Source organism: Salmo trutta, chromosome 10, assembly GCF_901001165.1.
Source record: "Salmo trutta chromosome 10, fSalTru1.1, whole genome shotgun sequence".
Lineage (NCBI taxonomy): Eukaryota > Metazoa > Chordata > Actinopteri > Salmoniformes > Salmonidae > Salmo > Salmo trutta.
In genome coordinates, this window is record NC_042966.1 from 19,632,831 (window position 1) to 19,647,765 (window position 14,935).

General features: G+C 42.2%; 1 protein-coding gene across 1 annotated transcript; it reads left to right on the forward strand.

Moving 5' to 3' along the window:
* Positions 1-4,113: 4,113 nt before the first annotated feature.
* On the forward strand, positions 4,114-14,627 carry gsg1l2b (gsg1-like 2b). Its single transcript, XM_029764778.1, has 5 exons — positions 4,114-4,612; positions 6,182-6,229; positions 9,788-9,940; positions 13,685-13,796; positions 14,028-14,627. Exons 1-5 carry the CDS (start codon positions 4,309-4,311, stop codon positions 14,368-14,370), a joined length of 960 nt encoding a protein of 319 aa, XP_029620638.1. The 5' UTR covers positions 4,114-4,308; the 3' UTR covers positions 14,371-14,627.
* The last annotated feature ends 308 nt before the right edge of the window (positions 14,628-14,935 follow it).

Sequence of the window (14,935 nt, forward strand, 5' to 3'; positions counted from 1 at the left end):
GCATTTAACTGCATAGATGACATGTATTTTTTCCGCTGCCCGTTTCAAAGCAGGTGCATGATAATTGTCCATTCAAATAAATAAAAATAAAAATCACACATATATTATTTAGTAAATGTAAAGACAGGATTAAATCAAGAATAGTGTGATGTGTAACGATATCAGCCTATCACTTGTGAATGATATATTATCACTTGTGAATGATGCCCAGCTTAAGGCAAACTGCGCATGCTTTTTTTGGCGACTTTATAAAATCATAGTCGCACACCTCATGTAGCCTAGCCCAAAGGCCTATATGTTTTGAATCACAACTAAAGTGGCCATATAACATCTTAAAATGCAGCACATTAATCCGCTTTACAATGGGTGTAGAACCTAACTGGCATGCATAAGCAGCGCGTGAGTTTCAAGTTTGGGGAAGATCATTAGGGAATTATAATTATTATATTCAGCCATGGGCACAACGGCCACTGGCCACAAAAGGCATGGATTTTTTTAGGGCGAATTATGGCCACACAAAGGGAATGAAGCCAGGCATTCGAGGCATTATCAAGTGCTTGTCAAATTGTGAATGAGAGACTGATGAAATGTGTACAGCCTGCTCAAAAAACAAAGCAGAGCTCATGCCTTTCATGCAACTTTCATCATTAGTCACATCATGCAGCCTTAAAATGTATTCAAAATCAAATCATATAGCCCAACATTTGATCACAACATAGTTACATAAATAACTCTAAATTAAGCATGTAGGAGTACCTGTCATAATCCACTCACACATATTTCTCCATCAGGCTTGGGGCTTGCTATCAACACGAGATGCACCTTCCATTCCCACTCACACTCTCTGTCACGCCCTGACCAGGTAAAGAGGTCATTTGCCATAGTAAAATGGTCAGGGCGTGGCAGGGGGTTGTTTTGTGTGGGGTTATTTTTTTCTATGTGGGAGTGTTCTAGTTTTCTATTTCTATGTGTTGTTTTTCCATGTTTGGCCAGGTATGGTTTCCAATCAGAGGCAGCTGTCTTTCGTTGTCTCTGATTGGAAGCCATACTTAGGCAGCCTGTTATCCTTTGGGGTTTGTGGGTAGTTGTTTTCCGTTTTAGTCATTGTACCTGACAGGACTGTTGTTGGTCGTTTTTGTAGTTTTTTTGGTTAAAGTGTCTTCATTAAAGATTAAGAATGAGCACTATCCACGCTGCGTCTTGGTTTCCATTCCACGACCCCTGTGACACTCTCCCTCTAAAAAAACTAATATATTCAAAGCTGATCAATCGCTTTCCATTTGAGGATCGATAATTATTTCGCATAAGTTGTCTTCAAAATACTTGATTGTGATTTTTTTTCCTGAAAGGGTTGTAAGGGAGATAAAAAACTGAAAACTTAAAAATAGTGTACTGTGGTTGATATGTACTTTTAAAACAGTATTACCATTTTTTAAAATCCAGAAAGATTGTGCTTTCGTGATCCGTATTAAGTTTTATAGAGTTTGAAACGGCAAAGCTGACAAATTGCACTCAGTGCTTTGAGCAGCGCTCTCCAAAGACAGACTTGGGAGAGCAGAGTGCCGATCACCCTACTAAAGCCAAGGGTAGCGGAGTAAAAGTTTGGATAAAACGCCACTCACCTTGATTCTTTCAGCGCTTGCCACAGTCTTCGCTGCTACCACTTCAGTCATGGTGATCTGCCACTGCTGTGGGAACTGTTCTGACATTCTCATATGCTTTGCTGATTCGAAGTTACTGTTGTCGACTTTCTCTTGTTTCCAAAAACATTTGAAAATTGTTTCGCACATTCTTTTTGTTGGCAAATGAGATTGATTTATATTCATTGTACTGCCTGTCAGCCATCAACAATCACCCATCATCTTCGCACGTGAAAACGCAGACAGGCCAGGGGGGAAAAAAACTTTGTTGACGTGTGGTTGGATTGGGCCATTTTCCACGGTAACAGTGCAGTAATTGGTCAAAATTAGGAACCCGCATTCGATTGGACAATTTTATGCACTAAAAGTGCGGGGATTGATCAACATTGTGAGCTCTCGCATAATATGAACTGATTGGTTGATTTTGGTTGATTTTGCATTGTATTATGCGATCGCAGAATCCTGGAGGGACTGATTAACGGTCAATTACCGTGAGACCGGCAGCTATTTGCTTGACAATCACTGGCTGACAAAATTTAATGACCGCCACAGCCCTAGGACTCATGACCAAATTATTAGCACGATTGATAAAGATGAGCAAAAAAGACTATATCAAATAAAAAATACAAATACTGAGCAACGAAAAAAATTGGGAACTTAAATTGTTTTATACTAATACAATGGCTCAGAGAAAAATATTTTGTTTGAGAAGAAAATCATTTTGCCAATCATTTTGGTTGCGACTGGAGATCAAACTGGAGACAGAACCTGAAGACAGTCACGGGTTTCTTTATCTACATAGCCCAACCACAGGCTCAGGTTTACATATTTAATAGTTCCTACCTAGCCGTATATACTGTACGACTCCAATGGACTGTTTTGACCCACATGCCCCGAGTTCATCTAACCACCTGTCCTCTGTACTTATTGAAGTATCAAATGGAATAGTAGTAGCTTTTTAAATCACATATCAAATTTGCAGACATTCCTCAATCCCTTAGATTGGTTTCTGTCCAGCGCCTGAACAAGTTGGAAGTTGGATGTGGGTATAGTATTTTTCCTTTCTCATTGATTATACCTGCTGTGCTGTAGGAGGTTAACTAACTAACTGACTCACTAGATTCAACCTGGCTGTGAGGCTGCTGGGGAAATAAGCATCAAAGATGTGTCAGATCCATAGACTGACTGACTGGAGCCTAATTATCTCAAAACCCCTGTAGAGATGAAGAGGAACTGGTAGGCTCCACATACACACCAGGCGGGAGGATTCTGTTATTTGTGGCAGTGAGAGTGTAGGCCACAGACCAGAGGTTACAAATGAGCGGCGAGAGAGAGCGAAGGAAAGATGGAGAGAGAAAGAGCGAGGGAGAGAGGCCAAATGGACACATTACTGTCATTATTTGAGGTAATGAATCTGGTTTTGATGTGACTGAGTGTGTAGGAGTGTGAGTGTGTGGAACCCCCCCCTGGTTTCTGCAAAACATCAAGTGGGACACAAGGTTTGAGTTGACATATAAATACTCTCCTAGAGTTATGCCCATTGGTTGAAAGAAAGGAAAGTGATTATTGCACTAGTTAATCAGCAAGCATGGTGGAATTTCCTTAGAGTGCCATGCTCATTGGTTGAAGTTAATAGGTGAATGACATTCCTCACACTTGCTAATAGTAGAGGAGGAGGAAAGACGTGATGCTACGCTGACGAGGTAACATTATAGACACTACCATAGACACCTGCTACGTTGACGAGGTAACATTATAGACACTACCATAGACACCTGCTACGTTGACGAGGTAACATTATAGACACTACCATAGACACCTGCTACGCTGACGAGGTAACATTATAGACACTACCATAGACACCTGCTACGCTGACGAGGTAACATTATAGACACTACCATAGACACCTGCTACGTTGACGAGGTAACATTATAGACACTACCATAGACACCTGCTACGCTGACGAGGTAACATTATAGACTCTATCATAGACACCTGCTACGCTGACGAGGTAACATTATAGACACTACCATAGACACCTGCTACGCTGACGAGGTAACATTATAGACACTATCATAGACACCTGCTACGCTGACGAGGTAACATTATAGACACTACCATAGACACCTGCTACGCTGACGAGGTAACATTATAGACACTACCAAATAAATGCCTGCTACGCTAATGAGCTAACATTATAAATGCTACCCTATAAATACCGGCTATGCTGTTGAGGTAACGTTACTACCTGCTATGCTGATGAGTGAGATAGGAAGCGATGTGAATTATGTGTTCGCTCACTAGATGAATAAAAAGTGAAGAGCCAGTTAGACCAGCCTTCCTAATCGAACTTTGTAAACTACATTACACTCATTGAATGTCCTCTCGTGTGTGTGGTTGACTGGCTCAACTAGGATAGAGACAGACAGGAGAGAGAGAGAGAGATACTAGAAAGGAGGGAGAGGAGGGGAGCTACAATATGAGAGTATCAGACTCTCAAAAGAGCATATCTGAGGATTGGCTCCGCATGCAGGAGTCTCGCGCAGCTGGAATTGCCCGCGGATATATTATCGGAAAGCCGGATAACCTGAGGAGGATCTGAGGAGAAGTCGCCAAATATTGTGTTGAACGTTGGGGTTAAGTGCGTCTCCCATTCCCGTTTGCCATTATGGGAGGGATAGATCGGCAGCGGAGGGTTTCCCTGGCTCTTACCTTGAACTTCCTCGCGCTGATTCTAGCCGTGTCTGCGTTGACTACCAGCTACTGGTGCGAGGGGACACGGAAAGTTGCCAAACCTTTCTGTACCGGACCGGTCACCACGAAACAGTCGTTCTGTATCAGGTTCAACAGCTCGAACATTAACGACAGCAGACTGGTCCAGTACATCTGGGAGTCCGGCGAGGACAAGTACATTATGAGGAAGTTCCACACCGGGATCTGGTTTTCGTGCGAGGAGAACGTCAATATGACAGGTAAGAGAGAGAAAGATGGTGCTTTCACGACAACTGGAAACTCGGGGGAAAAACAAGGTCAAATCATAACGTCAGTGATCTTCACTTCCGGACGGAGTTTCCAACTTGGAATTCCGAGTTGGATGACCGGTCAAAATGGTTTTTTTCCAGTTGTATCTCCTTTTTTCCCCCAAGTTCCCAGTTGTCTTGAACCAGGCAAGAGAAGCTAAGAGAAGATAACTTTTTCGCACGCCGCGCTGTGACACACCTGCACGCATGTATAGACATGAAGGAAATAGCCTCGTTTTTAAATGGAAGGTTATAATTGGGTTCTCAGAATCATGGACGATGCAAATGTGTAGGCTATGCCTATGTATTTGTTATTGTCTTTTGGGAGAAATTAAATGTCCATAGTTGTTATGTGAGCTGTATTAGGTAATATGTTTTTCATTTGACTGTTTACTTTAAAGTTGAAATCTGAAATTCAAACAATAATAACGTTTTGTTAATTAAATAGCTGAGGGATGTGGTTGGGGAAATTTAACCACTCTCAAATTCATAGACAGAGCTATTATGGAAGCAAGGGCTTCATGATATCCATGATATCAACAACATGTTTCGAGGATGTTTGTTTACATTTAAATTACAAACGTTGGGGTAAATGAAATCTGTTTATAATGTGGGTTCTGATGGGGTACGACAGTTGAACTAAACTCATGAGGCATGTTTAAATTATATTTTTTCAAGAATCAATGGGTAGGCCTATATATCATTCATGAAAAAAATGTTTTTAAAAATTGAACAATCCCAGCTTGGTTAACTGTGACATAGTTGCGTGCATGTGAAGGGTATTTGGAGCTATTGATTGAATTACAGTGTCCTTCTCTGAAATTACCCGTTCCTTGAAAAATATTGGATAGCCTAAGTGCAAGATTACATTCAACGAGAGCAAGAATGTCAAGCGTGAGAAATTACATCGACAGTTGTAACAATAGACCGAACAATATATTTTAGAACGGATAGCTGTTGATGACCGGTCATCGAATTTAAAAAATATATATATATATTTAACCTTTATTTAACTAGGCGAGTCAGTTAAGAACAAAATCTTATTTACAATGACGACCTACACCGGCCACACCCGGACGACGCTGGGCCAATTGTGCGCTGCCCTATGGGACTCCCAATCACGGCCGGTTGTGTTGCCTCGAATCGAACCATGGTGTCTGTAGTATGGCAGAAATACTGATAAATTCTGAACAGAATGGATAAAATAGCCTACTGATTTTTACCGTCTCGTAATTATGCCATAAAATAGTCTGCGCGACAGTGTGAGAATAGGATGGAAATTCAATATGTTTGGTGTAAATCTTGTGTCGTTGGGATGGCCAACACTCGCCTCGTAGAGCTGCTGGGTATGCTACGAATGCAGGCTTTTTTCACACCTGAAAAACGTCCTGCAGAGTAGTAGAATCAGGTGTGTTTCAACAGGAATGGTGCAAAAGACTGCACGGGTTTAGCCACCTTAGAAATATGATGACTGAGTGTTTGACTGTATTGTTTTTGATTTTGTGGGATATTCTATTTCAGGTGAAATCTGCAGAAGTTTCATTTATGTCACACCCTCACATGAAAGAGGTAGGTTTTGTGTAGTAACATGTTATTACATTGTAATTGATGTGTTATTAACACAATTTTCAATGCATCTGTGAATGGCTAAATTGATGTTTTATTTTTATCAAGATTTCAGTCATCTCTTATATCAGGAATTGCAAGTGCAGCTCAAAAGGTGAAAATTGAACCCAGTCCCTTAATAATCCTGGAGTAGGTTCACATGCAGGGCTCAACTGAGATTTAAGTTATCCTTAAGGATTATTTGGATGTCAATTGAAAAGTGCAAACCTAACAGCATTTAAGAAGAGTAGAAACACTGTGTTGTCCTGGGGAGCTACTGTGATTGCAGGCTTTTGTTCCTGCCCAGCATTAACACACCTGATTCTGCTAATCTAGGTCCTGAGAAGCAGTTGATCAGTATCATCTGGTGTGTTATCCATGCTGTAGTCACTCATTCAAATCCAGCAGAGTTTGGACTTCTATAGGTCTTCAAAGAGGATAGATAGAAAGAGAGAGGATGAATAGATAGCGTCTCACACTGCCAATCAGACATCCATCCTTCATTCTTTTCACCTCCTCCGTGTTGGCACACTAATTCACTGCACACAAACACACACAAACATACAACCTGTCCATGCCTAATTCAGTACCACACGAAAGACTGTTGAATAGCTTCCTAACAGGACAAGACCAGACACACGCACTGGCTGGAATTAAATCTTCCTGTGACACTGACAGAATGAGAATGACAGACACCCGAAACTGATTGTGGTTTGGTTGTAACTTCACCTGTTCTATTTACCTGTTCAGTCTGAGAGATGTGATTAAACATGTCCAATTATGAACTCAATTGAGTCCTATGTCACTGCCTCTGCCTCTCTGCCCAAAATGGGCATTATTATGACTTACTTCCATAGGGCCCTTATTGGTTTTATGATCTGATTTCATCCAATAAGTCCATACCTTTCTGTGTGCTTTTGTGATGGGGGATATGTTGGTTAGGACATTGAAGTTATTGAAATAGCTAAAGGGATACTCTCAGCTAAAAAAAAAAAAAAACGAAATGTGAAAGACACATACGTTAGATTCATTTGCATAAATCACAGACTACCTTCATCTTTTTAATATGCATCTTGATCCTGCCGTGAAAATTTAAATGAACACCTTTGATTAATCATTGAAATCCCATGACGACCCCAGGAAGAGTAGCTGCTGCTTTTGCGGCCGCTGATGGGGATCCTAATAAATACGAATACCATTGAAGAATTTGGTCGGAACAAGTAAAAAGGACTGCTCTATCACTAAGAGCGAAAAATAAATTCAATTATTAACCGAGTTCTAGGCCTACTTTTAACTTAAAAATTGTAACTGTGGTTGGCAGCACTTAACATTCTACAGGTCTTATAGCAAAGTAGCTAACAGTGTTATAATCTGTGTAATTACACTGTAATTGGTTAGTAATAACATGGATTTATTATTTATTATAAGTTGCCCCTTATTACTATATGACTACACAGTAATATAACTGTAGTAACAGCATAGTAACAGCATAGTAGTTACATAGGTATTGCTCAAATCAATCAAATCCAATTTTATTTGTCACATGCTTCATAAACAACAGGTGTAGACTAACCGTGAAATGCTTACTTACGGGACCTTTTCACTTACGGATCTTTTTCCAACAATGCAGATTTAAATGGTAAAACATTTTGATTACCTATTTAGCAGTCTTGTATAGCAGTCTCATGGCTTGGGGGTAGCTGTTCAGGGTCCTGTTTGTTCCATACTTGGTGCGCTGTTACCGCTTGCCGTGAAGTAGCAGAGAGAACAGTCTATGGCTTTTGTGGCTGGAATCTTTGACAATTTTTTGGGCTTTCCTCTGACACTGCCAGGTAAGGAGGTCCTGGATGGCAGGGAGCTCGGCCCAAGTGATGTACTGGGCCGTACTCAACATCCTCTGTAGCGCCTTGCAGTCGGGTGCCTTGCAGTGGCCGTACCACGTGGGCCCATTCCAAATCTTTTCAGCCTTCTGGGGTGGAAGAGGCGCTGTCGTGCCCTCTTCACAACTGTGTGGGTGTGTGTGGACCATGTTAATTCCTTAGTGATGTGGACAACCAGTAATTTGAAGCTCTAGATCCGCTCCACTACAGTCCCATCGATGTGGATGGGGGTGTGGTCGCCCCTTTGTTTCCTGTAGTCCACGATCAGCTACTTTGTCTTGCTGACATTGAGGGAGAGGTTGTTGTCCTGGCACCACACTGCCAGGGCTATGACCTCCTCCCTATAGGTTGCCTCATTGCCGTCTGTGATCAGTCCTAACCCGTCGTGTCGTCAACTAAATAATGGTGTTGGAGTTATGCATGGCCATGCAGTCGTGGGTGAACAGGGAGTACAGGAGGGGGCTAAACACACACCCCTGAGCGGCATCCGTGTTGGTGGTCAGCGTGGCGTATGTGTTGTTGCCATACTACCGCCTAGGCAGCCCGTCAGGAAGTCCAGGATCCAGTTGCAGAGGGAGGTGTTCAGTCCCAGGGTCTTGAGCCTGGAGGGGACTATGGTGTTGAATGCTGAGCTGTAGTCAATGAACAAAATTCTTACATAGGTATTCCTTTAGTCCAGGTGGGTGATGGCAGTGTAGAGTGCAATAGTGATTGTGTCATCTGTGCATTTGTTGGGGCAGTATGCGAATTGGAGTAAATCGAGGGTGTCTGGGATGATGGTGTTGATTGGTGTTCTTGGGCAGAGTGGTCTGCTTGAAACAAGTTAGTATTACAGACCAGGTCAGGGATAGGTTGAAATTGTCAGTGAATGCTCTGGTCAGTGCATGCTCTGAGTATGCGTCCTGGTATTCTGTCTGGCCCCGCGGCCTTACGAATGTTAACCTGTTTAAAGATCTTACTCACATCGGCTATAAAGAGCCAGATCACACAGTCGTCCGGAACAGCTGGGGCTCTCATGCATGGTTCAGTATTGCTTGCCTCGAAGCAAGCATAGAAGGCATTTAGCTCATCTGGTAGGCTTGTGTCACTGGGCATAGTAATACCAATGTAACTACCAATTAACTATTTTGTTACTACTGTGTAGTTACATAGTAATAGGGGCAACTTAATGTAAAGTTTTACCCTCCGTGGTCATATCAAGGACCATTCACCCACCATCCATAGCCCATATCAAGGACCATTCACCCACCATCCATAGCCCATATCAAGGACCATTCACCCACCATCCATAGCCCAGGCAGCGAGTGTAGGTCAAGTGGTGTGTGTGTGTGTGTGGTGTGTGGCGTGTGTGTCTGTCTTAGAGACAGATGCATCTTCTCTGTGACAGTGAAGGTTAATGATATGGGTGATGGGGTCACTTGTCCAACTCCCTCACCTAACCTCCCCAACCCTCTTGCAATCCCCTCCCCCACTCCCACTCCCAACCCCTCCCTTCTCTCTCTCTCTCTGTCTCTCTCTCTCTCTCTCTCTCTCTCTCTCTCTCTCTCTCTCTCTCTCTCTCTCTCTCTCTCTCTCTCTCTCTCTCTCTCTCTCTCTCTCTCTCTCTCTCTCTCTCTCTCTGTCTCTCTCTCTCTCCCTGTAGGAGTGCTGTGGCTGTGTATCGTTTCAGAATGTCTGTATATTCTCCTCCTGGCCACCGGAGGCATCCTCATGTCCATAGAGGCGTGTCACTTAGGAAACGTCATCGACGGCCTCAAACTCAACGCCTTTGCTGCCATATTCACTGTCCTGTCAGGTAACAACATACTTTACATGGTTTTTTTTGTTTGCACGTGTGCATGTGCTTCTTGCTATTGAGTCAGTCCCTTTTCTCCTTTCCTCACTGTTTTCGGTTAGGGTTAGAACAATGGTTAGTTTGTTAGTTTGTGTCTCAACCTTTTGTTCCTGACTGGGACAATGGAAACCCTGCAGATCAACACGGTCTTCACACTGGCAGCTTTAGGCAGCTAAACCAGCTCACTGCTATCTATGGGGCTGCAGACTGGGCTACTCTTCCTATGTGGCTGTTTCCACCCAAGGAGCATTTGTCTTTTTCAGACGGCTGGTCTAGTTTTGTCTGGATTAGTATTGATCTGGTCCTAGTGGATGGATGTTGGTTATTAGAGGAGCACTTGCCTTCTGCAGACACAAGGCTTCAGTGTTCTGTTGGATAAGTGATGGTCTAGAGTAGACGATGGAACCACGGAGCTGGATTGCCTGCTCCTGGTCTATGCTCAAACATTCGTCAATCCAGGAGTAGGCTTAATCTGGATCCGGGAAACCAGACGATAATGTCTGAGTGGATGTTAGCTATCCTATCTGTCATCCAAACCTCAGTCTTGCATCCAAGTCATTTGTGATCGTTTGGTTTGCAGAAAAGGACCAAGAGGGAATAATGAAATGGCAAGAAACTCTTTATTTTATGTCCCCCTTTAATGGAATGGATGACCAAGCCACCTCAAATCAACCACTGATTTAACAGACATTTAAAAACACAATTAAATTGTTCGCCAAAAAAAAACAGTCTCATCTCAGGGGAGTTATCCTGTCCTGCTTACAAACAACAAATGTAATCAATAAAAGGGTTTACTGTTGTTCCTGTTTTTAATGTGTTAATATAGTTTATAGAGAGGCTTACACAGTTTACCTAGCTCAGCATCTTGTTGTAATGATTTCCAGAAGAATGCTAGAGGCCAGACAAACTATTATTCAACTTTTTTATAATGGGGATGTATGGAGAAGGAAAGGGGGATACCTAGTTAGTTGTACAATTGAATGCATCTTCCGCATTTAGCCCAACCCCTCTGAATCAGAGAGGTGCGGGGGGCTGCCTTAATCAACATCATCGGCGCCCGGGGAACAGTGGGTTAACCGCCTGCCTCAACAGATTTTTACCTTGTTAGCTCAAAGATTCGATCCAGCAACCTTTTGGTTATTGACCTATTGCTCCTTCAGGCTAGACTGGGAGAGAGGGAGTATGGAGGGAAAGAGCGGGGGTGGCGTGGGGTGAAAGGAGATAGAGAGAGGGGGGTGTGGAGGGAGAAAGAGAGAGGGTTTTGTCTTTGCACAAACAGCACATATGGGTGATTAACTTTACACTTTACCATTATCAAGAAGAGAACAATTACTCCAAAATTTCAGCTTGGTTCACCCACCACTCTGGGAAATAAGCCTGGCTTAGTTTTAGGGAGGGAACATAAAGTTGTTTACTAGTAGAGGTGCTGCCTGAAGGAAGTTCTGAGTGTGATGGACGGAAGACGCAGTACGTTTACATGCACACTAATAATTAGATATTAAACGGATTATGGCAGTAGGCCTAGTATGCAATAGTCATGTAACACTTCCCAGCTAGCACATTTGGTTCCTTGGAAGTTGTGAGAACATATGTTTTTGATTTCACATTGGTTGTGGGAACAAAGGCATAAGTTTCCTGACCGGTAAAACTGAACGTTTATTTAAACGTTCTGAGAACAAAAGGGAAAATTTCAATATGACTTTTAAAAACAATGCTAGCTTATTTTGGATAAACTTTTTTAATCATGCTAACACATTTATTTTTTACAGTGACACAGCGTCAGTGAGATTCAAACCTATGATCTTCTGTTCTCTATCCATGGAATGAATACACCAGAGACAGTGACAGAGAGAGAGTGATCCCAGGACACACATTCCCTGGAGACCCATGGAGGGAGACAGTGGGTAATCCCAGGGAGAAGGATCACTCCAGCCCTGTGCCGCAGATATTAGAAGTTGTAGGCTATATTCTCCATGCCATTGGGGTCGACTGAGTGGGTGGATATCTGGGAAGAATCTTGATCTCTTGATTGGGTGACTGAGCTGTGCTTGGGAGAAAGAGATAAAGATTGGCAGAGAGGTGGTTGCCAGCTCATTTCCCGCTACATTTTTCCCATTGGACCCAGGATTCGAACTGGCAACCCTTTGGTTGCTGGCTCGCCTCTCTAACCGTTAGGCTACCTGCCACCGTTTATTGGCAAGGATTTGCAGAGAGGGAAAGAGACTGGAGGTTTTGGCGGAGAGAGGGAAAGAGAGCAGAATTACAATTGTATGCAGCATGACTCCAAATTAGCCAACAGGCCAGTTAAGTGGTCATTCTGCCAATCCCATACACTGGCACAACTCTTCTCTGCTTAACCAAGTGCTCTAATCCAGTGTTTCTAACTCTCATCTAGGAGAGCTGCTACAGGGGCAGTAGGGTTTTGTTCCAGCCAAGCACTAACACACATGATTCAACTATCAACTCATCATCAAAGACTTTAGGATTAGGATTAGTGTAGCTGAATCTGGTGTGTTTGTGCTGGGATGGAAGAAATGTCTGCACACTGTAGCGCTCAAGGACTACGGTCGGTTCCATTATAGCTCAACATTGTCTCCCAGTGGTGAAAAATGGAACTTCACACACTTCTCTGTAATGCTCTGTTCTACAGCGCTAGACTAGTTTACAGTTTTCCCAATGGTGTTCAAGATATTTTGGGATCTGCGCTGAAACGTAGCAAAACAGCAATGATCAAATGCTTAAATACATTTACATAACTTCTGATAATGTTCTTGCCTTTTTACCTTGCTTGCACATCTTAGACCATATTTTGCTAAACTTTAAATACATATGTCAGCAGTAAATACAGTGTTCGCCGAATATTTTCACATTGTTTTCATCAGAAGAGAAATGTGTGCAATTGTCTTCACTATTTCCGGCAATCAGTAAATACTACTACACACAATTCTAAATCATCCCATCAGTTTCATTCATTTAAATATTGCAGATATTCAGAGAATAGGAGTAACTTTGGGTTACTCCTAAATCGTCATCTCCAATGTTGTGACCTTCCATTTTAGAGCTTTGCTTTGGTGTGGATTGAGGCCTATACTGTACATTCATATCAGTTGTGTTCCTCCATTTGTATTCACCTTATTTCTATTGTGGATTGTGTTTCTGTGCGCCAATGAAAAGTCTACAAAACGGTGAGGAAACCAGCCTATGTATTGAATACATGAATTTGGATTGTGGTGATACAGATGAACGAATCCTGCACAGTGTGCTTTTTATTTATTTTTATCTGGAATAATATTTGATTTGATGTGTATTAAAATGTTTGGTGAAATATAGATAAAAGGAGAGTAATTGCCCATAATTCTGCACCATTGGTTAGATGTACTTTCAATTTTGATCATCATGATTTAGTGACTGCAAAGAATATGTATTGATCTACTGGAACTTTCTGTTTTGTCTGCTTGGACTCGAGAGAAGTATGGTTGCGTTAATCTTTTTGCAGACAGTCGTGTTCTTTTTATCAATAGATTTGCAATTTTTCCATTATAATCTAGTTTAGATGAATGTATTTATGTTTTGCGAAGGCAACTCCATTTTGAAAACACATTTACAGAGTTCTGTGTCTTGTGGACTCTGTTTAGCAAATCGACAACGTTGTTCCAAGAAATGCATGTACGTGATTGAGATGGTTTTTTTTACTTGACTTTCCAGGTCTACTCGGCATGGTGGCCCACATGATGTTCACTACAGCCTTCCAGCTGACAGTCAGTGTGGGGCCAGAGGACTGGAAGCCTCAGACATGGGACTACAGCTGGTCATACATGTAAGCACACACACACACACACACACAGAGAAAGGTCTTTAAATCACGTGAAAAAATGTCATTTTGAGTTTTTTTTATTTAATCTCCCTCTCTACCAGTCCACTTCTATACACCTGCCAATAAAGATTGGACTTTGACGTGTAAATGTTTCTGTTCATCTCCTTATTATTATTATTATTCATTCTCTCTCTCTCTCTCTCTATCTATCTATCTATCTATCTATCTATCTAGCCTGGCGTGGAGCTCGTTCACAGCCTGCATGGCCTCCTCGGTAACCATCATCAACCGCTACACCAAGACCATCCTGGAGTTCAAACACAAGCGCAGGAACATCGAGAAGAACCTGAAGATCAAGCAGAAGCTTCTGGAGCTGGAGTCTGGACCAGGGGTTGGGGTGGGACAAGTTGGACATGTGGAACAGGTGTGGGACATGTACATCAGCTCAGTACCCAGCTCAGGCTGCACAGCAGAGGAATTGCTGGACTTGTCCAGTAATGGAAGGAAGCTGTCCAATGCTTCAGTGTTTCTGGACCTGAATGACCTGCCGGATCCGCAAAGAGAGGAGTACTGCTGAGGAGGGAACTAGGGGACTGATCAAGGCACGCACAAGTACGCATATACACACAAACAAAAACACATAGAAATAAATGACTTTCGTCATGCATTGCCACCCAATTTACAAACCAAATAGCATTAGCAACTGTGACTTCATGTTAGAGGAAATCCAACTCCAAGTTTCCCTGACGTTCCAAGCTGAGGTAGAGATGGGTTGAGGATGAGAGAAATGGATAGCAGAGGATGCAGTTAATACATGGTAGAAATGGAAAGGCAGAGAGGAGAAATGGATAGAGGAGAGATGGATAAAGGATGATTTCAGGAAAAAATGTGTGTGTGTGTGTGTGTGTGTGTATGTGTATATATATATATATATATATATTACACACACACACAGTGCCTTCAGAAAGTATTCATACCCCTTGACTTTTTGTGTTACAGCCGGAATAAATATTTTTCAACCATCTACATACAATACCCCATTATGACAAAGTGAAAACATGCATTAAGAAATGTTTACAAATGTATTGAAAATGAAATACAGAAATATCTCATTTACATAAGTATTTATACCCCTGAGTCAA